We start from the raw sequence: 27,737 nt of genomic DNA on the forward strand, positions 1-27,737 counted from the left end.
AGGTACTTAAGCAAACTGAAAAAGTCAAGATGCTGCTACTAATCAGGAAGAGTTAAGAACTTTTTGACCTTCTTGCTCCCAAAGAGAAGGAAGCCCAGAGCTCACAGATGATCAAAGCTCTAACTGGGGGACTCAAACTCTTGAGTTAGGCCGTCATCAGACCTGTCTGGCCTGGACAATGTTTTACAATTAGAATCCGAATGCCTGTGGTGGGGCTGCTCTCTCCAGGGCGGAAACAAGGCTGAGGAAAGAGATTTTGAATCAAATTATATCAGATTCAAACAATAAAATATTGGGAATCACTGTTTTATTGTATAAAGCTATAAACTGACATCCAAGATGATGAAAAGGCTTTCAGAAAAAATTAAAATATCCCATGAATACATTATTCAATGGCATACATTAGTGGACGTCATATGTGTGTCAAGATATAAATGGCATAAGCATTTTACATTTTACAAAGCATTTGTGTACAACTTATGAGGTAGACAGAAGTTATTCCATTTTGCAGATAAAAAAACTGAGGTACAGAGAGCATAAATATCTCACTTAGGACCACACAGCTATGAAGAGGCAGTCAGGATTAGAACGAGGTTTTGTTTACTGTCTGATGATAAAAGAAATACATACTCATTTTAGAAGACTGGAAATATATGGGAAAGCATAAAAAAGAAAGTAGAAATCACCCATGATTCCACCATCCAACAAGAATCATTGTTAATATTTTGGTGTATCATACCATATTGAACCTAAAGTGATCTTTTATTGAATCTAAGATGTATTGTTATTTTATGTACCAACAAGAAAGAAAAGAATACTGCCAATTAAATTCTGCTAGCAATTGTGAGATCATCCCAATTTCAAGGATGTTAAAATGCTGAGAAAAGGTACATCTTAAAATCACTGAAATATATCATATTTTGTATCTGATTGTTTTCCACATAACCATTACAAGGAGCAATTTGTTGTAGTTTGGTAAAAATGAATCTCATTATAATTAGAATTTCTGTGATTTATAGTCAAGTTGATTAATTTTATATATTTATTAAAAATAACTGTAGTTTATCTTTTCTGAATCAACTAGCTAATCCTTCCCCCATTTTTCTATCAGGAGCCAGGGGATGTTGTTAATCACTGTATACGTGTGCTTTAGACTTTAAGGATTTTAGCCCTTCATCATGTTTGCATCATACTTTTGATCCTTTATTGTTTTCTGTTCCATGTTTATTATTTAGATATAGAAACTTTTTAAATTGCTGTGCAGTTTCACATTTCAGTCTTTCCTTGTGGTTTCTTCCATTGTCTTTGTGCTCAGAAAATATCTTCCCATCCAGATCTTCTAGGAATGCGAGTTTTTGTTCAGTATTTTTTCAACTCTACACTTGCAGTCATAGCCGTAGTTTTTAAAGCACTTTAACATATTTTTTCATGTGAACAATGATGGGTGCATTTGAAGATTATAGCTAGGGAGCAATGCATGGTGATGGGGAAGGAGGGGGCAGAAAGAGTGGCTGGTGGGAATTTGCATTCACTCAGGTGGGGGAGAGGGCCACCTCCTTGGGATCTATCGTCTCAAATTTCATGGGGAAGCTTTCAGACTATCCATTCTGAGAACCCTGTATTTGCTCAATTATTTGTTTCCTGCTTGGAAAATTTCAGTATCTTGAAAGTAGAGTCATATTGGAAGATGTACTGCTCACTCTCCACTGTCCAGCATTGTAGCACACATATGTGTTGATCTCAGCCGGTTTCACTGAAAATTCTTTTTTGTATTATGAAACATGGTGATTTCCTCTTGTTTTATCCTCAGTTCCACCCTGTTCTCTCTTCTCCTCCATCCCTTTCTCTATGAAGGGGAGAGGGGTTTGCTATGAACGTAACCCAAGTAATTCTTGGGTTCCTTGGAGGTTCTCAGGGTAGTGTTCCATTCAAAAAAGCATGGTCCATTAGCCCAAAATAACGAAAAAATAAATTTAATTTTTGCTTGCATATCTATAAAGAATCTTAAGGAGTCTCCAATTTATAACACAAAGGAAAGTTCCCTCTCTTCTCCTCTCCCAGTCTCTCATATCTCAAAGGAGTTCTGGAGGCTTTTATCCCTAAAACCGTCCCCAGTCATCAGCCTTCTCAGTCTTTCTGTCCTTCCTGGTCCCCTCCCCCCCATCTCTCTCTACTCTCTGTCATCATGAGTGACTTAACCTCTCCACCTTCTTTTAGCTTTCTCTCGTTCAGCCTATTATCTGGATTCTCCACAGTTAAGGATAGCCTGGGGAGCAGACCCAGCAAGCAGCAATCCTTTCCTCTTAGGGTGAAGGAGAGAAGAGCAGGGGATGATTATTATTACCAGTGCATTAATGACTTTTTATGTGGGGAACACTCAGCCTGTAGAGAAGGACGTTACTGTGTCCAGACCCAGAGCACGTGGTCCTGCTGAGGACAGCGGGGAAACGCACCGCGTGAGGAGGCATCTCCATCATCACGTTGCTCCTCCTTCTCTCTCCAGCCTTCTGCCTCCTTCAGTTCAGTTTATCTGACCTGCCAGACGTTATACCACTTTTCTGAAATGCTGCATCTTGAGCACGCCCTCTGCGTCTTCCTTTGGCCAGAGAGCCATTGTTAGAAGCCTCAAAAAGTGTTCAGGGTTTATTGTTCCCATTCTCTGATCAACCCCTGGTATCTCTTCTATTGATTTTATCTCCTTGGAAGGGAAACCCTGTGGTCAGTGAACCCAGGAGTCAGACCATGAATGAAAATGAGTGTAACTTGGCATGTGGGACATTAGGGAGTAGTGGGGCCTGTGCCCACGGGGGAAAAAACAGATTCTGAAAACATATTCAGTTCAGGGCCACACAGATTTGCACATTGACCAGGCCATACATACCTGTCAGCTCAGCTCCTGAACCAGAGCGCCTTGCAGAACACTGCTACCCACGTGCTAATCACCAGCCACACCCGGGGCCAACAAGAGGCGCCAGTGTAATTATTTCTGTTTAATTAAAATTAAAGAAACTGTCATTGAAAATCTGGTCACCTACTTGAGTGGTATACCACCAAGGAGGGGCTCAGCATCTCTGCGTCTGAGCTTCTCAGATCTGCACAAGCCAGGATCCCCTTCTCAGCCTGAGCCTGTTGCATCCCTGCATCTGGATAATGTTGGTCTTGGTTAACCTACTCCTCATGTACTTAACTATCACCTGGGGAGGAGGTCCACCAAGGAGACAGATGAGCACATCTCGCCTTCTCACCATGCCAGCCTGGCCACCAGTTTGTCTGTGTTCTAAAGCCCAGAGAGGGGAGGCTTGCCCTAGTCAGCAACATCACAACACAACAGCTTTCTAGACTCCAGATTTCTCAAACTTTAACGTGCCTGTGACTCACCTGGGTGTTTCGTTAAAGAGCAGATTCTGATTCACTTGGTCTGGGATTGGCCTAAGACTCTGCCATTCTAACAAGCTACTAGGTAATGCTGATACTGCTGATTCGTGGACCACTCTTTGAACAGTGAGGATCCTCGTTGGGTGGTCTCAGTTTTCAACCCTATGCCAACTCCTGTCTCGCATGCCTCAAGTGTGCTCCCTGTACTGCCTACATCAGAGCCATCTGGGGAAGTTTCTTAAAATGCAGATCTACTGCATTAAGATCTCTGAAAGGGGGGACCAAGCACCCGCATTTTAACAAGACTACTCTCCCCTGCAGTGAGTTCTTATGGACACCAGAGCTTGGGAACCGCCAGTAGAGAATTCTAAATGTCCTTCCTGGACGAGACCAATGGGAGCTGCATGCTTGCTCTGCATGGCTCTGGACTTGGGCAGAGGGGATTTCACTGAATTGCACCTTGCATGGAGGGATGCTATGCCACGCAGGAGCACACGGTTCTCTTTCCTATTTATGACTCAGATGCTGGAGAGAAGATTATTCACCACATTATCTTGTCCCTTTCATGACAATCTGTAGGAGAAATTTTTATTCACGTCTGTAAAAGCTGGGTGTCTTCCAAGCAGCCAGCCTGGATAAGGGGAACCATTTCATGGTTGTTTTTGTGTTCATTTTGACAACTGAAAATTCAGCCAAATTTGGGGCTCACTTTTGGCAATTACACAGGTCCTTTTGACATATATCTCTGTGTATTAGCAATCTGTGGCTTAATTGTCCTATCCTACTCATGTTTTCTCATCTCTCCATTGTTTTAAATCCATTAGTATCCATTTCTAGTGCACTGTATGCACGCATATGTGAAAGACACCCGTGCTGTTCACCAATATCGAGTCTTATCCACCTCTGGACTCATGGGAGAAGTGTGTTTCCCAAAGTCCATGAGGTTGGGTGAGACCATGTGGCTTGATCTGCCCAACAAAATGTGCACGGAGGTGACATGCATGGTGGTGTCCGTTTAATTGCTGGTGCTCCAGTCTTCAGTCCTTTCCTCCCCGTCCTGGGCAGTCTCGGAACGCCTGCTGATGAAGAGGGGCCACAAGATAAAAGAAGCCTGGAACACTGAGCCAACACAGGAGACAACTGCCCTGGGGAGTCCCTGCCCACAGTGGGCTGTGTGTGTGTAAGAAGTAACTCTTGTTGTGTTAAGCTGCTGAGATTTGGGGGTAGCTTCTTACCATGGCATAATCTAAGCTTGCCCTGACCATATCATATTAAAATACCTCAAATCCTTTTTGGACGGAAGCTGAATTATAAACACACAGGCAAACATAGGAATAAATTCCTAGCAAAAGCCTATTTGAGAGAAAAGATATTTATAGAAGATCATTTACAGGATATACTGTCAATCTACTTCCCTATTTCAAATTTATTCTTGTTTCTAGCCTAATCATCAACCTCTTCCAGAATCCACACCCCTAAGTTTTAATATTCTGCTCTGACTTTTTAAATTGTAGTAAAATATACACAATATTTATCATTTTAACCATAAGTATACAATTCAATGGTTTTAAATGTATTCATGGTATTAAGTGTTATATAACCATATAATAGTATTCAATGTTATATAACCATCACCACTCTCTATACCCAGAACTTTATCATCCTCAACAAAACTACACACCCATTAAACAATAACTCTCCCTTCTCTTCTTCTCCCAGCCCCTGGTAACCTCTATTCTACTTTCCATTACTATGGAATTTGCCTATTCTAGGTACCTCCTATGAGTGGAATTACGTAATATTTGTCCTTCTGTGTCTGGCTTATTTCATTAAGTATAATGTTTTCAAGGTCTATCCATGTTGTAGTATACATCAAAATTTCATTCCTTTTTATGACTGAATAATATTCCATTGTATGTATGTACTACATTTTGTTTATCCATTCATCTGTTGATGAACACTTAGGTTGTTTCCACCACTTTGCTATTGTGAATAACGCTACAATGAACTTTGGTGTACAAATATCTGTTTGAGTCTCTGCTTTCAATTCTTCTGAATATATACCCTAGGAGTAGAATTGCTGGATCATATGGTAGTTCTATGTTTAACCTTTTGAGAAAACTGCCAAACTGTTTTCCACTCTGCTCTGACTTTTAAATCAAAGGTCTCAACTAGACAACAGTTACAAGAAATCTTTAATTGCATTTTCCAGGAAAATGTTGTTCGTGAACATCATTCACTGGTCCTATGCAGTGTCTCCTATATAAAATCCCAAGGGGGAAATATTTTTGAGGATGACGTACTGGAAAATGGTTTATGCTTCATTTTTTCTGATCATAAGAATTCCAGTATGGATCATGACTCTGCTACGGTGCTTGCAACCAAATCTGGAGCTTGAATAGTCATTGTTGATGTCCTGCCCACAACCCTCGGGATCCCTCTTACCATTTCAGGGCAACGAATGCCTATATCTTCAAATGGCCAATACCAATATCTTTGTCAGAGGGCTACCCTTGGGTTGTCCATGAAAATCAGGCCAGAAGTACCTGGGAATTATATCCTTGTGCTTCTCCCACCCTCCAAACAGCCTTTAATCAATTACTGACAGGTGTGGGTGTATAAATACCCCAGCTCCCTTGCATGGGCTAATTCTGGGTCATGAGCTTTGCATTGTTTTCAACTTTCCCCTTGGGATTAAACCAGTTACCCACTGTGGTTCCTGCCTAATAGCACACCCTATATTGACCTATTTCCTTTTCACCTGCCTATATCCCTTGCCAGTAAACTGTTTGCACTCAAATTCTTGGCTCAAGGTCTGCTTCTAGCAACTTCCCAGATACATTTGCTTTCCATATTTCTGTTCTTCTTTTCTCTGGTGCTGAAGTTTTATTTACATTTCATAATTATTTCACTGTATGCTTTCTTGTTGTTTGTGACCTCAAAGTCTTAGAATAAAGCATGGTGGAACTAATTTTTAGAAGAAAAACACCATCATTTAATGTTACGAATAAAATACAAGACATAAATGGTTTCTAGAATATGATCCCAATTTTAAAAAATACAAATGCACATATGTGTATGCACAGGGAAAAAATAATAGAAAGAAATGCACCAAAATGTTAACGATGGTCAACTTGGGGTGTTATCTTTATAGATGGTTTAACTTCTTTCTTCTTTATACGTTATTTTACAAAGAACACGAAGCTTTAGTCTCCTCATCTATATAATGGGGATAATCACACCTACCTCATGGAGTTGTGTCGACTGCAATTAAGTGTGAATGTCATGTAGCAATTAGGTGCATCACATATTCACATATTAATCACAGTATGTGCCCAACATGTACACTAATACAGGGTAGCAGGTGCCGTTATTACAACAGCAAGTAATGAAACAATTTAAAAGCAAATGTTAGAAGTGAGAAAGTAAAAATAAGCCCATACTTACATCGTTTTTGCATTTTTTAAAAGAACATTCACTTACATGAGCTCATTATTCCTCACAAGAACCCTGCAAGAGGGGCAGACTTAGGGGAGGGGAGTGGGCAGGAGACAGGACTAAGATTTACTGAACAGCTATGATGTGCCAGATACCAAGGTGGGCACTTTGCAGACATCTCAGATGAGAAGGATGGGGCTCAGAACAGTTAAGAAACTTGCCCAAGTTACAGAGGTAGGACCGATAGCTCCAACTCCAGACTCAGTTCTGGTTTCCTTCTATTCCCTGGGCTACATTACTATATTTGCACTACAAAAGCCTATGTTCCCACACGCCCACCCACCCATGACATTCTCAGCTCCCACGGCATCGATGTTCACGTCTATGGACACACTGTGCTCCTTCCTGCTTCCGTGTACATGGGGAGTGCCAAGGGGTGGCTTGTGGGAGGGGGATTTAGCCCCCCAATATCTCACCAAAACTACCTCAAATAAATATTCAACCTAAATAAAAACGCTGTACTTTCGGGGCCAGCCCGATGGCGTGGCAGTTAAGTTTGCATGCTCCGCTTTGGCATCCCGGGTGCCCCGGGGTTCGCAGGTTCAGATCCCGGGCGTGGACCTACGTATGACTTATCAAGCCATGCTGTGGCAGGCGCCCCACATATAGAGTAGAGGAAGATGGGCACGGGTTTTGGCCCAGGGCCAATCTTCCTCAGCAAAAAAGAGGAGGATTGGCAACAGATGTTAGCTCAGGGCTAATCTTCCTCACCAAAAAACAAAAAACTCTGTACTTTCTATGCAAACAGCAGATTCAAGCAATGCTTCCCAATCAGTTTGTTCGCCCCAAGCCCTCCTTACAGAGAAACGCTGGACCTGTCTTCTGAGACACAGAAGGTGACACGATGAGGGACTTGAGGAATTGTGCTAAGAGAGAGTCCAGCAGAGAATGTGGGCTGGGGGAGAGAACCATGGAGGGTATCACTCCTTCTCCATCCCCGCCAGGGCCCCACGTTCTGGTTATCACGGAGAATGCTGTGCTAGTTTTTCTTGCCAGATGCCCAGTTATTGCCGTGTCATAATGGCCCTCAGATGGGGCATGCCTCCTACTCACCAACTGAGCCCTGACTTCTAGACTAACCTGGGGAAGTCTTTCTTGACTAATCAGGCCTGAGGCTGATCCCTATTATGCCTTGTGCTCCTTCTGGCAGAATGTCTACCTCAGAGAATCATGCGTGGAAGCTTCACGGAAGTTTGCCTTGTAGCCCTGCTTCATTGACAAGCTCTGCTGGCAAGAACAGGGGCCACACCCTGTGCTCTTTGCCACCGTGAGCCTTGCTGCTGCTCCTGGTGCTCTGGCAGCTGGGAGCCGCTTCCTTTCTGCATAGCCTCTCTCTCCTCACTCCAGTTCTCTGCTTACCTCGGAATTTCTGCAGCATCTTCTCCAACCCCCTTATCACTCAATTATGCTTCAAGAATGAACAACCTTTAGGGATGTGGTGCAAAGACTCCCAACTCTTTCCTTCCGCTGGGAATAAAGGCATAACTGACAGCAGCCATGCCACACTCTTGCTCAAAAACTCTCAATGGCTCCCAATTGCTTTTAGATAAATTCTAGCTCCTTAATCTGACGGTAAATGTCCCTCGCCACCCCGTTAGCCAGAAGACTTTCCTAGCCTTCCTTCCACTACACCACATAGATCAGGTAGCTCACGGCGCCCCTGAATGCAATTCTCTCCTCCTCCAGAGTGCAAAGCACTTTTAGTCATCAAACCCAAATCTTACCTAACACCAACTGGTTCAGCCCAAAGGGCACTTCTCCCCCGGCCCCCATCCTGGTAGGAAACAGTTCTATCCTCATTAGCACTTCTGCCTCCTTCCAATCTGGTATTCAATCTGATTTTCTCTCTACAAATTTGAAGTAACCGGCACAGTCTTTTTAAACTTGCCCCCCCCCCCCCCCCCCCCGCTCCCGACCAGTGCCTTGTGCATGGTACTAACTCAATGAATGTTTATAGGTTCCTGTCCCGATTTGTAAGCCTTCTCCCTAAAATTCAATGAACACAAGCTCTCTCCTTAACTAGATGAAAAATCTCCCAGAGCAGAGCGTCTCCAATTATTTAAGGATCATTCAAATCCCCTGGGGACTTTGTTGACGTGCAGATTGTGACTCAGGAGGTCTGAGGAGGGGCTGAGACTGCATTTATAAGGAGCTCCCAGGTGGTGCCGAGGCAGCTGGTCCGTGGACCGCATTTCGAGAAGCAGGGAGGCAATAACACCTGTTGATCAGGTAACAACTCACATCTGTGCAGCCGGGCTGAGCGCAGAGACGGACGTATGCAAGGTTGAGAAGCAGCCAGCCAGGAAAGCCAGCGAATCCGGCCGCCCCTCCGCCCGGCCCACTTACCTATGGTGGACACGACGGTGCCCACGAAGTAGAAGGCGCCGGTGAAGTCCCAGCGCGGGCGGGCGTTGTCCACGCGGATGCCGGCCTCGGTGGCCTCCTCGTAGTGGCGGAGGAAGCCCCGCAGCTCGTCGCGGCTCAGGTTGTGGCGGCGGCTGAAGTTGGCCAGGCGCTCCTCCCAGCGCTGCTTGGCCTGGCGCTCGTGCGCCAGCTCCAGCGCGGAGAAGACGGCGGCGCCGCCCAGCAGGTAGAGCACGATGAGCGCGGCGAGCAGCAGGAAGCGCGCGTTGTCCTCGTTCAGGTGGGCTGGGCCGCAGCTGCAGCCGCAACCCCGGCCAGCCATGGCCGGGCCCCCGGGGACAGCCCCGCGCCGGACGGCCGTGGCCGCGGGCTGACTCTCGCCCAGGCCCCCGGGAGGTCGGGGCTCGGCGGGGCGCTCAGCCGGCCCCCAGACGCCCGATGGCCGGCAGGCCCATGACCACTGGGCGCTCCCCCCGGCCGCGTGGCTCCCCGGGCCGCCGCCCCGGGCGCTCCAGCGGCGCCAGCTCCCCACGTCCGCCTTGATTCCTGGTTTCAAATCCGCTTTTTCGCGGCCGTCCCCGCCCGCCTTGGAGTTCTCCTAAACGCTGAAGGTCCGAGTGACCAGGCTCAGAGTCGGCTTCTGCTTGGCACGAGGATGCGGGCGCTGTTTCCACCGTGGCGCCCGGCCCCGCTCAGATTGGAGAGGGGGCGTGGCGCGTCTTCAAGGCTAACTCTGGCGAGCTTGAATTTCCCCCGAAGCCAAGGTCGGTGGGCCTCGGAGGCTGGCGGGTAAGGGGAGCCCCGCGGTCTCCGACTCGCTGACCATCGCTTCTCAAGTACCGACGGGTAGGACGCGCGGTCTCAGTCGCCTGGCTTTGGAGGTGCCTCCCCAGATGGATCCGTGGTGCTGGGTCCCAGTCTCGGCGTCGCGCGGAGCCTCAGGCCTCTCGGGTCCCCGACCCGGCTGCCGGGCTTTGAGGCTGGAGCAGGTCCCGGACGGGCGCACGGACAGAGGCACTGTGCGGAACGGCGTCCTCAGGTTCTGACCTCTCGCCGGGCCCCCAAGCTGCCCGGCATCCAGCGGGCGGACCAGCTGGAGGAGGAAACCAGAAAGGGAGGTTGAAATGAGGGAGTGAAGGAAGTTAGGGGCATCTCTCCCGGGCAGTGTCCCTCGCCTTGCCCAGACCAGAACGCCCTTGGCCTCTGGGTCCTGCGCGGGGGCGTCTTCCGCCCCCACGTGTCCGCTCTGCCTGCGCGAAGCGCGCTTTGCGAGGCGGCCCCAGCTCCCTGGGAAGCTGTCAAGGACCTGGGGCTTGAGGGGCCCGCGGCCAGAAGATCGTGACCCCGGAGAGTTCCATCTCCTCCACTCGGGCTTGGCTGCCTCGGTGCGCTCCAGCGATTTCGCGCCTACAGGGCTCCGCGCGGAGTGCTTTCCCCCACCCCAGGCAGACCAGAGGCGAGACTCCCCAGCGAACCGCCCGGGGCCCTCCCCGAGACCCCGCCTTTCAAGAGGCGCTGGCGCCGCGGCCGCGCTCCGATCTCACCTCCCAGGGAGCGCCCCCTCCGCGCCGATCTGCCCCAGGTCCCCTCCTAGCCGCAGGCCTGCCCTGCAGAGCGGCGCGGGGAGCAGACGTCCACGCCGGGCTCTGTCTTGCCTGGCTGGCGCGCTCCGACGCTGCAACAGGTGGAGCCGAGCGGCTGCGGGCGGCAGCGACTCCACCCCGTCCCCCGCCTCCCGGCCGCGCGGGGCCGCCCCCAGCGCTAGTCTCCGCCCTCAGACGCCCAGCTCTCGGCGGGCCCACCCGGGGGCTTCGGCGCTCCCATCCGCAGATTCGGGGAGTGGGCGCCAAAGTGGTGGTCAGGTGCTTAGCGGACCTGTGTGGGCCCCTTACGGGCCAGAAGAGGGCGCTCCGTCCCCTTCAGACACATCTCGCCCCACCTGTCTACCGAGCCACACATGGCCCCTCCGGAATGACCAGACCCAGGCATGCGGGAGTGAATGTGGATACATAAAGGAATAGATGCGTGGGCATCTTTGAACTAAGTAGAATTTCCCTGCCTCCCGAGAGAATGATCCCAGGCTCAGAGCCCACCCACCCACCTCGACTTGCCAGAAGCAGAGAATAAAGCAACACACAGCTCTGGATTCCAGTACATCTGCCATCAGAAGCCCTGATGCTCTGCTGTGGCTCTCAGCTCCGTTATCCACTCCCGGATGCCCCTCTTTTATCCAGCGTACTGGGGGCAAGAGCTTTAGGGGGGATAGCTCATATGGGGGCCTCTGTATCCACCCAGGGTGAGTCCTGCAATTACTCCCACTACCCATTTTATTATGAAAAATTTCAAACATAAAGTTGAATTTTACAGCGAACACTCATATACTCATTGTAGATTCTACAATGAACATTCTACTGTACTTGACTTATTACATGTCTATCCGCCCCTCTTTCCATCCATCAACCCATCTTGTTTGGATGCATTTCTTTTTTTTTTTTTTTAATTTTTATTTATTTATTTTTTCCCCCAAAGCCCCAGTAGATAGTTGTACGCCATAGTTGCACATCCTTCTAGTTGCTGTACGTGGGACGCGGCCTCAGCATGGCCGGAGAAGCAGTGCCTCGGTGTGCGCCCGGGATTCCAAGTGGAGTGCGCACACTTAACCGCTAAGCCATGGGGCCTGCCCGGATGCATTTCAATGTAAGCTGTAGACATCAGTACGCTCCCCGCCCCCCATACTTCTGCATATCCTTAACTAGAGTTCAATATTTATTTACCGATTTTTTTCTTTTGGGGTAGAATTTACAATGAAATGCATAAATCTTAAGTGTACCATTAGATGAATTCTGACAGATGCATACACCTTTGCAAACTAAACTTCTACCTATTCAACCTATCAACCAAATACCATCAACAGGTCAGAGTTCCCACATAGTCCCTTCCCAGCAAATTCCCCACCCACATTCCTCCAGAGGAAATCACTGTTCTGAATTTCTCTACCATCAGTTGGTTTTGCTTATAAGAGAACTCAGTTTTGCTTGTTCTAGATCTTGATAGAAATGGAATTATACCGTTATGTACTCTTTTGTGTAAAGCTTTATGTTTTTGAGATCTATCCATGTTATATGTCTTAGTAATTTGTTCCTTTTGTATTCCTAGTTTTTGATTATTTGAATATATCATCGTTTTATTCATTCTCCCCTTTATGGAAACCAGGACTGTTAGAAATTTTTGGCTCTCGTAAATAAAACTGTTAGGAACATTCTGGTACAAGTGTTTGTGGATATGTTTTCGTATCCCTGGGTAAAGACCTAGGCGTGGAATTGCTGGGCTGTAGGGGAGGTGGGTATTTAGTTGTATAAGAAGCTACCTAGCATTTTCCGAGAGTAGCTGTACCACCCGGCCATGTACAACAGTTCTGGGTGCTCCACGCCCTTGTCAACATTTGACAGTATCAGTCATTTTAATTTTACACAGACTGGTTGATGTGTGCTGGTATCTCATCATGGTTTAATTTGTATTTCCCTGATGAGATATTTTGCCCATTAAGAAAATTTTCTCTTTTTTATTATTGAGTTGTAGGGATTCTTTATATATCAAGGAGACCAGTCCTTTCTCAGATCTTGCAAATATTTTCTACTTGTCTCTGCCTTGCCTGTTTATTAAAGATATTTTCTAATGGGTGTAACTTCTTAATTTTGGTGAAGTACAATTTATCGATCTTTTATGTTTGGTATTCTTTGTGTCCTAAGAAATCATTACCTACCTCCAAGGTGCATAGATTTTCTGGGTTTTTTTTTCCCCCTAGAAATTTCATGGTTTTAGCTTTTACATTTGGGTCTATGATCCATTTTAAGTTTATGTTTCTGTATAGTGTGAGGTAAGTGTCAAGGTTTATTTTGCCCATGTGGATATCCAGTTATTTCAGTGACATTTGCTGAAAAGACAAAAGTGAATTTATTTCAGGAATCTGTATCTTGGGCATTATTTGTCCATCTTATGCTAATACCACAGTATTTGGATTACTTGTAGCTTTATAGTAGGTCTTGAAGTCAGGAAGTGTGAGTCTTCCAACTTTGCTCTTTTTAAGATTTTCTTTAGATATTACGAGACCTTTACCTTTTCATAAAAATTGTATAATCAGCTTGTTAATTTCATCAGAAAAAGCCTTGTGGGATCTTGAGTAGGATTGTGTTGGATCTATTTTGGGGAGAACTAACATCTTAATTCATACATGAGGCGTATCCCTCCATTTATTTCAGTCTTCTTAGCAAGTTTTCACATAGAGATCTTGCACATCTTTTGTAAATTCATTCTAAAGTATCTTATTTTTTTGATGCTATTGTAAATGTAATATCAAGATTTCATTTTCCAATGATTTGCTGTAGTATATAAAAATACAAATGATTTTGCAAATTAACTTGGTTCCTACAACCTTGCTAAATTCACTTGTTAGTTATAGTAGTTGATTCCTTTAGGATTTTCTATGTAAATAATCATGTCATCTGAAATAGAGTTTTGCTTTTCTTCCTTTCTGATGTTTATCTTTTTTTTCTTGTCTTACTGCAATGGCTAGGACCTCAGTATAATAATGAATAGAAGAGGTGGAAGCAGATATCCTTGTCTCGTTCATGATCTTAGGGAAAGCCTTCAGTTTTTCACCATTAAGTATGATGTTAACTGTGGGTTTTTCATAGATGCCGTTTATCAGGTTGAGGAAATGTCATTTTATTCTTGTTTCTAGCTTTCTGAGAGCTTTTGTTTTTATTTATTTATTTTTATTTATTTTTTAATAATTTTTCCTCCCCAAAGCCCCAGTAGATAGTTGTATGTCATAGTTGCATATCCTTCTAGTTGCTGTATGTGGGACGCGGCCTCAATATGGCCAGAGAAGCCGTGCATCGGTGCGCGCCCGGGATCCGAATCCGGGCGGCCAGTAGTGGAGCTCGTGCACTTAACCGCTAAGCCACGGGGCTGGCCCAAGCTTTTGTTTTTAAATAAAAATGAATGAGTGCTGAATTTTGTCAAATGCTTTCTCCGCATCTAGGGCAATGATCATATTATTTTCTCCTTTATTTTGTTAATATGTTGAATTTCATTGATTGCTTTTCTAAGGTTAAGCTAACCTTGTCTTTCTGGGATAAATTCCACTTGGGGTTCCTACTCTTATTTTTCATTCTTCTACTTCCTTTTGGGTGTATTTTGCTTCTTTTTTCAACTTCTTATGGTGAATGCTTAAATCAGCAATTTTAAACCTTTCTTCTTTTCTAATGTTAGCATTTTAAAGCTATAAATTTCCCTGTTAGCCCTGTGCAGGCTGCATCCTAAAAATTTTGGTATGTTCTATTTTCATATAATTTAAAAATATTTTCTAATTTTTTCTTCTTTGACATGAGAATTATTTAGAAGTGTGTCGTTTAATTTCCAAATATGTTTTTTGAGACATTATTTATTTCTAACATTTTCGATGTGGTCAGAGAACCATATTCAATATGATTCAGTCTTTCTAAATTTATTGAGACTTCGTTTATGGTCCAGCATATGGTCTATCTTAGTGAATGCACCATATGCATTTGAAAAGAATATGTATCTGCAGCTGTTGGGTGTAGTGCTCTCTAAATATCAATTAGGTCAAGGTAGTGGATAGTGGTTTTCAGATCTTCTCTCTTTCAAATCTTCTGTTTGTTCTAGTTATTCTATCAATTGGTGAGAGAGGAGTATTAAACTCACCAACTCAATGATTGTGGAATTGTGCATTTCTCCCTTTAATTATGTCAATTATTGTTTCATGTACTTTGAAGCTCTGTAATTAAGTATAAACATTTATGATTATTATATATTCCTGATATAGTGACCCTTTTACTTTTATGAAATGTCTCTCCCTATCTCTGATAATACCTTTTGCCTTGAAGTTTACTTTATCTGATATTAATTTAGTCACCACAGGCTTCTTTTACTTAATACTTGCATGGTATCTTTTCCATGGACTTTAATCTGTGTCTTTATGTATTTAAAGTGGATTTGTTATGGACAGCATACAGTTTGGTCTTTTTCTTTTTTTTTTGGTCAGCTCTGACAATCTCCACATTTTAATTGGATTGATCAGACCAACACTGCCCAGCAGACCTTCTGCGATGATGGAAATATTCTATAAGTGTGCTGTTCAATATAGTAGTCTAATATGCTGGTGACTATTGAGCACTTGAGTGAAAGTGAGGAACTGACTTTTTAATTTAATATTAGTAATTTAAATATCACACGTGGCTAGTGGCTACCATCGTAGACAGCATAGGTTGAGACCATTTATATTTAATGTAGTATTTATATGACTGAATTTAGGTCTACCATTTCACTATTTGTTTTGTTTGCCCCCATTGTATTTTTTTCCTCTGTTCCTCCTTTCCCATCTTCTTTTGCATTAACTGAATATTTTACAGAATCCTATTTTATCTATTGACTTTTTAGCTCTATCTCTTTGCACTATTTTTTAAGTGGCTGCTCTAGGGATTAACTTTTCACAGCCCCCTAAAAGTTAATATTGTATCACTTTGTGTAAAATATAGAAACCTTGCAAGTGTACAGGTTCAATTCCCACCTTCTTCCCCACATCTCCTATGCTATGGTTGCTATTCAAATCACATCTCCATGTGCTAAAACCCCACAAGACAATTTTTTATTGTTTAAACCATAATATATATTTTAAAGAAGAGAAAAAAAGTAGTCTTTTATATTTACCCAGATATTCACTATTTCAATGGCTTTACTTCCCGAATATTTGAGTTTCTCTCTGAAGAATTTCCTTCAGCATTTCTTGTACTGCAGATCTACAAATTCTTAGTTTTCTTTTATCTGAAAATGTGGTAATTTCATCTTCATTCTTGAAGGATATTTTCACTGGATATGGATTTCTGAGGGGACTTTTTTTTTCTTTCAGTATGTTAAAGATGTTGTATTGCCCTGTGGTCTTCAACGTTTCTGATGAGGGGTCAGCAGTCATTCAAATCATTGCTCCCGCTTCCTCTAGCTGCTGTCAAGATTTCCTCCAGCCTGGTCTTCAGTGGTTTGACTAGGATGCATCCAGTGGGGGTTTCTTTGTGTTAATCCTGCTGCTTATTCACTAAACTTGAGTCTGTCACTTTGTCGGTCACCAAATTTGGGAAATTTTTAGCCATTATTTCTTTAAATATTTTCTCTGCCTCATACCAACTTATCTTCTCCTAGGATTTCAATTATATACGTTAAAACTTTAGATATTTTCCCACAGGTCCCTAGTGCCCCTCCCTTTTGTTCAATATTTTCTTTTTGTTCTTCAGATTAGATCGTTTCTATTGACCTATCTTCAAATTCCCTGATTCCTCTGTCCTCTCCATTTTGCTGTTAAGCCCATCTAGTGAAGCTTTTAATTTCAGATTGTGAAATAGAAAAAATATATATATTTACTGGTCTCTGCCCCAGTTCCTAGCACAAGCTCCTAAAACCCTTGTATTCCTAAAGAATAAGAGCACTAGGAGAGTCTCTTGTTCTAACGAGGTGACTCTGGGTGGCTCCTGGATGGTGGGGCTGGTCACCAGAAGGACCAAGCCATGATTAGAAGCTGGAATTTTCTGCCTCACCCGCCCCCCATTCTCCTGAGAGTGGAGAGGGGCTGAAAATGGAGTTAATAATTCATCATGCCTAAGTGAGGAAGCCTCCAGAAAATCCCAATAGTATGGGGTTCGGAGAGCTTCCAGGTTGGCGAACACATCCATGTACTGGGAGGGTGACACAACCCAACTCCAGGGGCACAGAAGCTCCTGCACTTGGGACCCTCCCAGACCTCGCCCTATGTAGCTCTTCATCTAGTTGTTCATCTGTATCTTTTATCATACCCTTTAATAAATGGGTAAATGTAAGTGTTTCCCTGAGTTCTGAGCTACTGTAGCATATTAACTGAACCCAAGGAGTGGGTCATGGGAACCTCTGATTTATCGCCAATCTGTCAGAAGCACAGTGGCAACCTGGATTTATAACTGGCATCTAAAGTGGGGTAGCCTGTGGGACTGAGCCCTTAACCTGTGGGATCTGACACTATCACCAGGTAGATAGTGTCAGAATTGAGTTCAATTGTAGGACACCCAGCTGGTGTTGCAGAATTGGTTGGTGGGGGAAAAACTCCCACACACCTGGTGATCAGAAGTGTTGTGAGTGTGGTAGTGTGAGAGTAAAAGAGACATAGAAGGGGAAAACTGGTTTTTTTCCCCTAATACACGGATATTGTATTATTCAGTTCTAAAATTTCCATTTAGTTCTTTAAAAATAATTTCTATTACTCTGCTGAGATTACTGTCTTTTCACTCAATATGAGAATCTTTTTTTACATTCTTGAACTTGCCTGACCTCAACTGCAAAACTGTCTCCCCTGTAGTGGGAAGTAGGTCAAAATTTAGTTCAGTTCTTTTAGCTGTAGCTGTGTGTGCACAGTTCCGTGGTCAGCCAGAGACTTGAGCCGAGTTTGTATGCAGAATTTGGGAATCCCCTTTCTGGCTCTCTTCTGTTATTTCTCTCTTCACTCTCAGGGGCTGTGGGTGCTCCAAACCCTGTACTTTGGATCTTCAAGCCAGCAAGACTGTAGATTTTCCACTGCAAGAAAACTCAACATTGAGGGACTTTTCAGTTATTTTCATATTAAAGCAAATGAAACCCATTGTGTTCCCTCAATTGACCTGTGTTCCCTCAGGTTGACCTGCTGTGCATGGCGCAGACTGAGACCTGACCTCAGGCCCCAAGTAGTGGGGCGGGGGGCGGGGTGGGGAGAACGAGGAAACTCACCCAGCACCATGCCTATCTTCTGCTTGTTGATCCCCTCTAGTTCCTGCTTCTGGTCACTTTCAGTAGCTGGTATTTAAAGTTTTCATTTTCCCCAAAGCTTATACGTTTTATTTGTGAATGAATTGGTCCAATAGGAGCTATTTGGCCTTGCCAGAAACCTGAAGGTACTTGGTTCCTCTGCAACATTTTATAATGACATTTTTAAACATACACCAAAGTTGAAAGAATTTTACAGTGGCAACCTAGATTGTACAATTAAATTTTCCTATACTTTCTCATACACATAACCATCCATTAATACGCCTCGCTTTTATGCATTTTAATGTAAACCACAGCCATCAATACATTTGCCCCTAAACCCTTCAGCCATATGTAACATTAACTAGAGTTCAACAATTGTTTAGTTTTTTGATATAGAATTACATACAATGAATACACATATCTGAACTGTACACTAAGTTTTTAAAAATCAACTTTATTGAACTATAATTTACATACAATAAAAGTTACCAATTTGGGGTATAATTCAAGGGGTTTTGTAAAATGTAGCCAATGCTACAATCATGATAGAAACATTTCTATCACCCTCTCATGCAGCCAATTCCCTCCCCCAACCCCCGCACTTCTTTTTAAGGCCATCCAGTTCTGCTCTAAGTGGGAGCCAGGGTGCCACTCCAAGAATGGGAATTAGAGACCAAGGGGAGAGGCCCACTGCCAATTGTGTCCTGGAGTTCCAGAGAAGAAAGGAATGGAAACGTGGAGCCAGGGCTCAGGCTGGGCTCTTTAGAAGAGTCTCCAGATTGTCTCTAGAAAGGTGTTAAGTGGCTCATTGAGACCACATGATCCATTCCCCTACCTAAAGGCAGATTCTGCCAATCTGAGCACAATTAAAGATGCCCATTTCTTGAGCCTCTTATGGTATCAGAAGGGTTCAAGAAGTGGGAGCTTATTCTCATGATCTTCAAGAATGCAACCTTAGGCAGGTTCACATACTTTGAGCTTCAGTTTCATTTGTAAAATGGACTTCTTCCCAGGGGTGAAGTGGGGAGTGCCTGGCACATAACACTCAAATATTTACTGTATGAATGCATCTTGTAAATGGTAAAGCTGTTGGTCAAGTAATTATTTTTAATCCCCATCATGTTTCTGACATTGAAGGGGGGTGATTATACATCTTTTCTTTGCAAATTTAGGAGCTTCTCATGTCAAATTTAGACATTCTCATAATGTCTTAAACTCATCCTACCCCATCTGCCACATAGGAGACCCCTCTCCTTAAGCCACCTGCCCCTTCTTCACACCCTAACCAACTGTGCATGCTCTGCCGTTGGGATAGTGCCCCCATAGCACATCATAGCTTCTCCCTTCCTTCTAGACAGACAAGCCTCAGAACGCAGCCGCCCTAGCAACCTTCCCTGCTTCCTCCCAGCCCATTCAGACCACTCTTCCACGTCTCCTCAGTGAGTTTATATCAGACACCTGAATGAAATTCTCAGCGATTCCCAGGACTGCAGGACGAGAGACAGAGTTGTAAGAAAGAACGACTCTGCATGAGGGGCTTCATGGTGGTGATTAACAGGCAAGCCCAGCTGTTCTCTCCCCAAACCTAAAGGCTCGTCAGATCCCTTAAGACCCTCACTTCTACCCTCAGCCCCACCTGACACCACAAGGACCCTTCTTCCCCAGAGGCAGCAGGCAAGGCGAATGCAGTCCTTTCAGGGCAGGAAGTACATGGGTCAGCTCTGCAGGGCCGTTCAGTGTGTGACAGCCTGGGCCAAGGGATGGAGACTTCCTTGTGAACATAGCCCCCTTCCTGTGGGATCCGGAGGCCTACCGGCCACCCTGCTGCAGCCAGGACTCTAAAATCTACCCCAGTCTTCCAGACACAACCTGCACTTTATAGTTTGGAAGGAATATTCGTGGAAAACCACTACTTTTTCAAAAGGCGTGGGCTTTATTTTCTACACTTGAATTACCATTCCCTAAGTGCCCCAGAGAGACTGCAGGTTCCAAGCACTCTTACTGAGAATAAGAATCATTACAATCTATATTTATGGAGTTCTTGCCAGAGTTTAAGAGCACGGTTTCATTTGATCCTTACAACCACCCCGGGAGGCAGGAAGGATAAGTATTAGTCTTATTTAGACGAGAAATGAAGACTCAGAGGCATCACATGACATGCCTAAGGTCTCATATGGTGGAGGGAGCAGAGCTGGGACTAGATGATTCTAATGAATCCTGAGTGAGTCACCTCCTTAGGCTTCCGTCAAATCTCAAGCCATCACCCAGTGCATCTGTCTTCAGAGTGGATGAACTAGCAAACCTGGGAAGGAATACATTTTATATTGTAACCCTGAACACACACACACATATATAAATTGAAATAAAAATAACCTACTTTGTGCTACACACAGATATATTCTACTATATTTCAAAGTGCTGGTCATGACCCCCTAAATTGATTTCATGACTCACTAAAGGGTTGTGATCTGCAGTTTGAAAAACCACTGTTCTAGAACACTCGGATTACAAGAGTTCACTTATTTACGTGGCTTTTCCGAGAAACTTGGATTTTAAAATTTCCTTCTTAGTTTCCTTTTGCATTTAAATAATGTGCTTGCACACATTATTGAAGGACAAGGCATAAAAAGGTTGCTCTGGCACAATATTAATGCTTCACCTAGAGAGAGTTCTTGCTCGGGAGTGGACCTCAGGCATTTTCCGCTTATCTTGGGAGAACTCTGCACTGGCCCCCTCCGCCCAGGAGCAGTCCCATAAAAGCAGACAGACGCAGAAATTGGATTCCGCTTTGAGACAGTCTTGCTTGAAGCCCTGTAAAACATGGAATGCAGCTCGTACCCAGACTCTCCATGCTTGGGCACTGGGTTTGCTCGCCACCCCGTTACTGGATGAGGCGTCCTCGTTTTGTCATAACCCAGCACTCCATTTTCTGGGCTGCCTCTCGCCCTTTCCTTCTCCAGCATCTTCTACGCTGCCTTCTCTTCTGACACTCGGCCTGATCCCTTCTGCTTTGTGCTTCAGATCTACCGAGTCCATGGAAACAGCAGGTTTCAGCCAGAATTTAAGAGAACATACTTAACATGGCCAAGTTTTCAGTCCTCGATGCTCTCACTCGCAAGGAACCTACTCCACCGTCAGCATCTGGCTTTAAGAATTCAGCAGCTCAGTCCTGCATGCTAATGCGACACTTAGTGGTTGGTTTGATGCGCCGCTAGCTGCTTCTGTCACGCCAACCATGATTTGCTGTGACAGTGGATGAAAGCGCACCTGGTTTGTAGTTACAGTTACACATCATATACACAAGGCCTGCTCCTTGGCTGGAGCTCAGGAACATCTGCCACACTTGCTGTCTGGTTCCTCACTGCAGTACTGCCTGGGTTCAGATCCCAGCTCTGCCACTCGCCAGCTGTGTGGCCTAGGACAAATAATCTTAGTTTCCCCATCTGTAAAATGGGAATAAGGTACCTCCTTGATCAGGTTATTATGAAGATTAAATTAGTTAATACACATAAAACACATAGGACAGTGCCTGGCACATAGCAAGTAGTCAATACTTGGCAGTTAACGTTATTGCTTAGGGACTAGTGGACAGAGACTGGGCTCAGAGGTGGTCACCTCCCTCCACGTTGGGGTCCTGGTTGTATCGCTGGCATCTCCCAGGAGCAAATGGCTGCATGTAACCTCTCTTTCTGATCTGTCTCAACTTTTGTTTTGTGAATCCCATTATATAAGCAACGGCCACTTAAGACATATAACTTACTAGCTATAAAATGCAATAAGATAAAATGCAATAGAAATAGACAGACTTGCTTGGAACCCTGTAAAACAAGGAATATAGCTCATACCCAGAAAAATGCAGTAAGAAATTGTAGCTTTGTTTGTAGTACACTTTTGTCCTGGATAATGCTTGAAATAAGTGAACTACTAAACTTGGAAAACTTGTCAAAGATTTTGTCATAATGGGATCTGATCTATGCATAGTTAGCATATCATCAATAGAATTTTAGATTTAATCCTATACAATAGGTAAGCTATTTTATTTCTGTCATTGAATTCCTGTACAGACTTTTTTCATACTGTCATTACAATATCATTCATCTATCAATACAATTGCCACGTTTTATGAATGTAAATAAGAATGCCTATCCAAACACTTTCTCTGAGGTATTGATCAGTCTAAAGCAAGTATTTTCAAGGAATTCTCTTGCTTGAGAAAGGAAAGGGTTCCAGCTATAGCAATTTTTTAGTAACAAGGGAGAAAGTCAAATATCCTAAGATTTGAATCAAAGAAACATCTAGGTCACTCAAAAATTGGTTTCACAATGGATCAAATATTAGATGTCATTTCCCTAGAAAGTGAACTTTTAATTTCATGTCGGAAAAAAAGTCGTGACAAAATCAAATCCAAGATTCTCATTTTAAGCATCCTGAATCTGAAGCATAAACCACATTCATTTGAAAAGACACGTAATGTTAATAACTTCTGTTAAGGATAACTATGTAACTTCTACACAAGAACCCAGCAAAATGAAGCTTGGCTCTGTTGCTAACTGTGGGACCTTATGGATGTCACTTAACAGAAGGTTGACATGAGGATTAAATGTAAGGCCCTTAAGCATAGGAAGAACTCAAGAAACATCGGCTGTTACTATTATCATGTGGAAGAAGGCAGCCTCCCAAATTAGTGAACTTGAAGGTTGACTTATATCACACTATGGATAAAACCAGGCAGCTTTTCCCAGGAGTGTGATGATAAAAAAAAAAATTTAGAAATCCTATCTCCCTCCCTTACCCCAAGAAAGAGGCTGGTGGCAGACCAACCCCCTCTTCATTCGAGAATGCGTGGGAAACGGAAGGGACATGAAGTCTTCCTGTCAAAATGGCAGGTGACTTCTTTTAAGTCACCATGTGTTAGACAATTTTATGACCTCAAAAATTTTTTAGCTCTCTTAAATGCTCATTCAAAATATTCTATTGAAATTCATCATCTGGTGTGAAAACCTCATTTAGACTTTTGGCTCCATGTCCATCTCTAGAAAAGGATGTTAGGTAAGATTCCAAAACAAGATAAAACTTTTTATGAAACAAAGGCAGTGGTTCCTTTTGTCCACATGCAGAGAAACTCCTTAATCAGCTGAAGTCTCCTATATTGACAGTTTATGAAGAGGCAAGAGGTCGGATTCTTTTATGTGGAGGTTTGCCCTCAGCAGGTATAAAGTCACTGGACAGTGTTTCCGTGAGATCTAAAAGGGCGGGAGGAGGTGGAAAAAAGGGATAAAAGGTGGCAATGCAGCTTCATGCAGACAGGAGGTGAGGGTTTCTTGAGTTAGGGAGAAATAACTGTTAAACCCGAGCCTGAGAATAATGGAAGCAGTTTCTTCAAAAACATTAACAAGTGTGTTTGACGATGTTTTTTGTAGCACTTTAGGTAATTTGGCCAATCTCCCTGAGAAAGGACCAGATGGGGTAGAACTGCTTGTTTTCTGTGTTCCATGTTGACCATTCTAGGGGCATTACTTTATTTCCCATGTGTGCCATCAACTGTGCCCAGAAAGCTCATGGTACCGCCCCTACCTGTGCTGGCCTGGCTCAGCCCTGCCCTCCCTGAGCCCATGTTGACCAGGGTAGGGGCACAGGAGGCTGCTGTCAGGGGCTGGGTCTGGGCACCTACTGAGTACACACCCTTTGACCACGGACTACCCAGCCCATTCTACAGAACTTGTCTGTTTCCAGATGGTCCTCTGGGTCCCCACTGGGTCCAGAGGAGTGCTACTCCAACCGTGGCCTGTGGACCAGGGCTGGTCTGTGATGAGCACAGAAAGTAAAGGGGAGCATTTAGAAACTTTCATAGCCATTTGACAGCGCTGTGACACCCAAGCACCTGATTCTGCATTCCATAAAAGGATCTGTCCACAATGGACTGGGGGGAAGATGGTCCGTCTCCTCACAGATACTGTCCTCCACAGATACCCGGAGCTTGGGCTGCCTGGCAGCACTGAACAGGCTTTGGGTGCTGCCAGACCTGGGTCCAAATACTGATAGGAGCACTTTCTAAAAGTGTGACCTTGAACAAGCACTTACCTTTTTGAGTCCCGGTTTCCCTATCAGGAAAATGAGGACAATCTTAATGCACAACTGTAACAGCTGCCATAGCAATCACTCTACAGTTCTCACTCTGTGTGGGCACACACTCCAGGCACTTTCATGTGCTAACTCACCAGACACTCAATAACCCCCTGCAATGGGTATTGTTACTACCAGCCCCATTTTACTGTTAAGGGGACCAAGGCACAGAGAAGTTAAATAACCTGGTCCAGGCCACACAGCGAGTAAGTGGCAGAGCTGGGATTCAAACCCCGGCAGCCTGACTCCAGCTCTGAGCTCTGACCCACTCTGCAGTTATGCGGCTCAGATGAGCAATGGACTGTGCGACCCTACACAGTGCCTGCCAGGCAGGCCGCCATGACTGCTGTCCCCCTGCCACTGGCATCTTGATTGGCTGGGCCCCGAGCAGCCCAGGCTTTCTGGGTCCCATTCCAGGGCAGGCTGACTGCTTACAGCCATCGTGACACTGCCTCTGCTGACTGAGAGGCCTGCCTGGTGCTGCCAAGCAGCTCATGCTGCCTCCACCCCCCCCCACCTGGCATGGGACCACCGTGCCGGTGAGAATCTCGGATGCCCCGCCACAGACCTTTGGACATGCAGGTCACACTGCTGGGCACCCGCTCTGGGCCGGCCCCTTCGCTACGCTGGCCTCTACTGCCAGCCCAGGGCACCCTCCCCACTGCCTTCTGGGCTCACATGACGTAGCGTTTACATGTTCTAGGAAGTAGAAGGCAGGGTCAGAAAAGGCTTAAACCTTAGTTTTCTTACCTGTGGAATGAACCTGCTAATCTAATTCTAGTGGCTATTCAACTTTTAAAAAAAAATCAGATCACTAAAAAAAGAAAAAAAAAAAATCCCAGATACTCTCCTTTATAGAATCCCTATATACAAAACAGGTAAAGCAGAGATTCTCTGATGGGAAGAGGGCCAGCAGCCCTGTCTTCCTAGCCTCCTCTTCTATCACAGCACCCCCACCCCACCCTTCAAGGTTGCTAAGGTGAAAATCCTAGGCCTCTGAGGAACAGTTTGAAAAGCTATCTTTAAAAATCTTTTAAAATTAACACTTAACTCTGTTCTAAATTACAAGATGAAGAGGCTAGTGGTAAACTGGAAATCAGCCTTGTGCAGAAGAAAACAAAGAGGGTCCACGTCACCCAGGAGAACCCATTCATAAGTACGAAGGACACAGGTACACAAGGCAGAAAGACACTCAGCTCGGATCCCAGCCAGCTGTGTGACCCCGGGGACATCCTGAACCTTTCTGGGCCTCAGTTTTCTCACTTGTGAATTCAAGCACCAAATCAGGTCCCCTTTCAGGGTTTCTTCCAAGCAAAATACTTGTGTGCTTTTGTACGATTCTGTGAGCTGTCTTGTCTGGAAATTTGTGGGGATGGAAGAGACACCCATGCAGCCTGGGGAATAAGTGAGGAAATGGCAGGTGGTCTGGTCCCATGAGACCCCTCCGTAAGAGTGAGGCAGCCAGCATGGTGCTGGGGAGGATGAAAAATCCTGTGAAGCTGCAAGGCGATGACAGTCAACCTGACTTATCGCTTCTGAAGGGCAGCCACACCAGCCTCGGCGACAGGTGCCAGGAATCCGCAGACTCACGTCCAGTGTGGTCCGAGACACATTCAGGAAGCGGAGAGTGAGCTGGGTGAGAAAGCTAATGGTCCCTTTGTTCCTCTGAAAAGTTTCAGTTGAATGAAGAGCACCTTTCCCGATGGATGGAGCACAACACACAAAGTCAACCTTCAACTCAGAAGAGCGGACACCACGTGAGATTCCACATCACTCTGAGGATAATTTCATATCTATGTAGTCTTTTAACATTGTGAGTTTAATAGCTTTCGTTCCAAAGCATAGAAAAGTGAACTAAGAAAATATTTCTTTGTTTTGTTTAGTGAGAAATGTTAATAACGACCATTAAAAAGTATAACCAACATCCATGTTCAAAAATTGACCTCTGCAAAGAGTTTCATAAGGGTGCAGATAAAACTTTAAGGGAAGTGAACATCCAGTACAAACAAAAACATCCAATGTTCATGGCTCAACGTCTTACACATAAATTTCACAGTGCTTTAAGATTCTCAGGAGGGAACCCACATGTTCCCATGTGTATCTGGTGCTTTCATATAAGGAATGTTCCAAATCCAGGGCCGATCTAGGGGGAAAAAACACATTACATAAATATATGACGTATTTGAACAGGATTACCAAAAATTCACTCACCTAACAGGATAAAATCACTTATGTGCTGGAGTCTACAAATTGTGAAGAACCTTTTCTGAACCAAGCCCAGACGATAGCCTATTTCAGACAATGGCTTTCAGCAAAGGTTCGTGTCAAGACATGGCGTGAGTGAACATTGAAGCAGGCAAGCAGAAACCCAGGGATGCCTTCCGGCTTGCCACTTACACTGACAAGTCAGTTCCACTCTCTGAGCCTCAGTTTCCTTATCTGTACCTATGTCATGCAGCTGTCATGAGGATTAAAGGAGATAAATCCATGTAGTGTGCAAGACAGTGTCTGGCACAGAGAGAACCTAACAAAGGACAGCCATTATTTTCTTCTTTTAAGAAGCTGGAGAAACCAGCAGTAACAACTGGTACAGTCAAGGGCCATTGTTCTGCTCTCAGCTGGTCAAGGTCACATACAACCAAGAGGCCCAGAGTCACGTCCATGTAATGTTTTTGTTCTGTTCCTTAAGGTTAATAATTGATAAGGGATGAGGGTTTCTGTATAAGGATTGCAGACAATTGTCAAAGAAAGCAACACTCCTTGGCATGGTACAATGGAAATAAGACTTGTGTTCAAATCCCACCTTCATCCTTGTCTGCACCCTAGGGGAATGCATTTGGATTCTGGCCTCAGGTTCCTCATCTGGGAAATGGGAATTAATTACATTAGCAACCTCCCAGGATTATTGTGAAGCATAAATGAGAGAACACCTGGCATGTTGGAGGTGCTCAATAAATGTGACCTTTTCTTCCTTCAACCGATGTTCAGAAATTGAAAAAATCAGAACAAATCACCTCTAGCACGCATTGCTACTGCTAGAGTCAAATCATTTCAGAAGAACCATAATGATATGGGTAGGGTGTAAACACATCACAAGGATTAAAAATAAATCCCCATTTATTGTCCTGATAAGTCTGAGAGATGGAACAACTCTGAAGGGTTGAGTGCTTGTAGTAAACTGGCCACTCGGCAGGTCTGCTGAGACGGACCATCCCACTGAAGCGGCTGCTCAGCACTGCCAACTGCCCCTGGGGGAGGCTACTTCCCTTTTCTGAACAGAGGCAGATGGTAGCTCCGAGGACAGCCTGGCAAACAATGGTACCTGCTGCTCCCTCCCTGCAGCCTCACTATTAGTGTCGAATAATCACTGAGCCAGCCTGAAAACAGCAGCGCTTAGCAGGATGTGCAGGAAAAGAATGCCAAAGATGGCAACAAGTTATCAAAACCCTCTTCTCTTGTCTTTGGCTTTGAGATGGTTTGACAGCATGAAACCACACACTTTTTGTTAATTAACAAGCTTGTTAGAGAGCCATATACCGGGGCCTGTGTTA

At 44.6% G+C, this 27,737-nt stretch overlaps 2 protein-coding genes across 5 annotated transcripts in view; both read right to left on the reverse strand.

The window, feature by feature from the left end:
• KCNK13 (potassium two pore domain channel subfamily K member 13) overlaps positions 1-10,890 on the reverse strand; it is a 107,254-nt gene extending 96,364 nt beyond the window's left edge. Inside the window, exons 1-2 of the mRNA XM_004434194.3 lie at positions 10,782-10,890; positions 9,220-10,330 (exon numbers count right to left, since the gene is read on the reverse strand). Of these exons, the coding sequence (XP_004434251.1) occupies positions 9,220-9,559 (340 nt within the window). The 5' untranslated portion in view covers positions 9,560-10,330; positions 10,782-10,890. The remainder of the gene's footprint in view (positions 1-9,219; positions 10,331-10,781) is intronic.
• A 7,607-nt stretch (positions 10,891-18,497) lies between these two features.
• Positions 18,498-27,737, reverse strand: part of TDP1 (tyrosyl-DNA phosphodiesterase 1) — a 93,884-nt gene continuing 84,644 nt past the window's right edge. For all 4 annotated transcript variants that reach the window (XR_015556130.1, XM_004434193.3, XM_087448064.1 and 1 more), the window contains one exon: positions 18,498-26,329. Coding sequence is in view for 3 of the 4 variants with exons in the window: in XM_004434193.3 (XP_004434250.1) it covers positions 26,256-26,329 (74 nt within the window). In the remaining variant the exon portion in view is untranslated. The remainder of the gene's footprint in view (positions 26,330-27,737) is intronic.

Source organism: Ceratotherium simum, chromosome 24, assembly GCF_057802395.1.
Source record: "Ceratotherium simum simum isolate JZ-2026a chromosome 24, ASM5780239v1, whole genome shotgun sequence".
Taxonomy (NCBI): domain Eukaryota; kingdom Metazoa; phylum Chordata; class Mammalia; order Perissodactyla; family Rhinocerotidae; genus Ceratotherium; species Ceratotherium simum.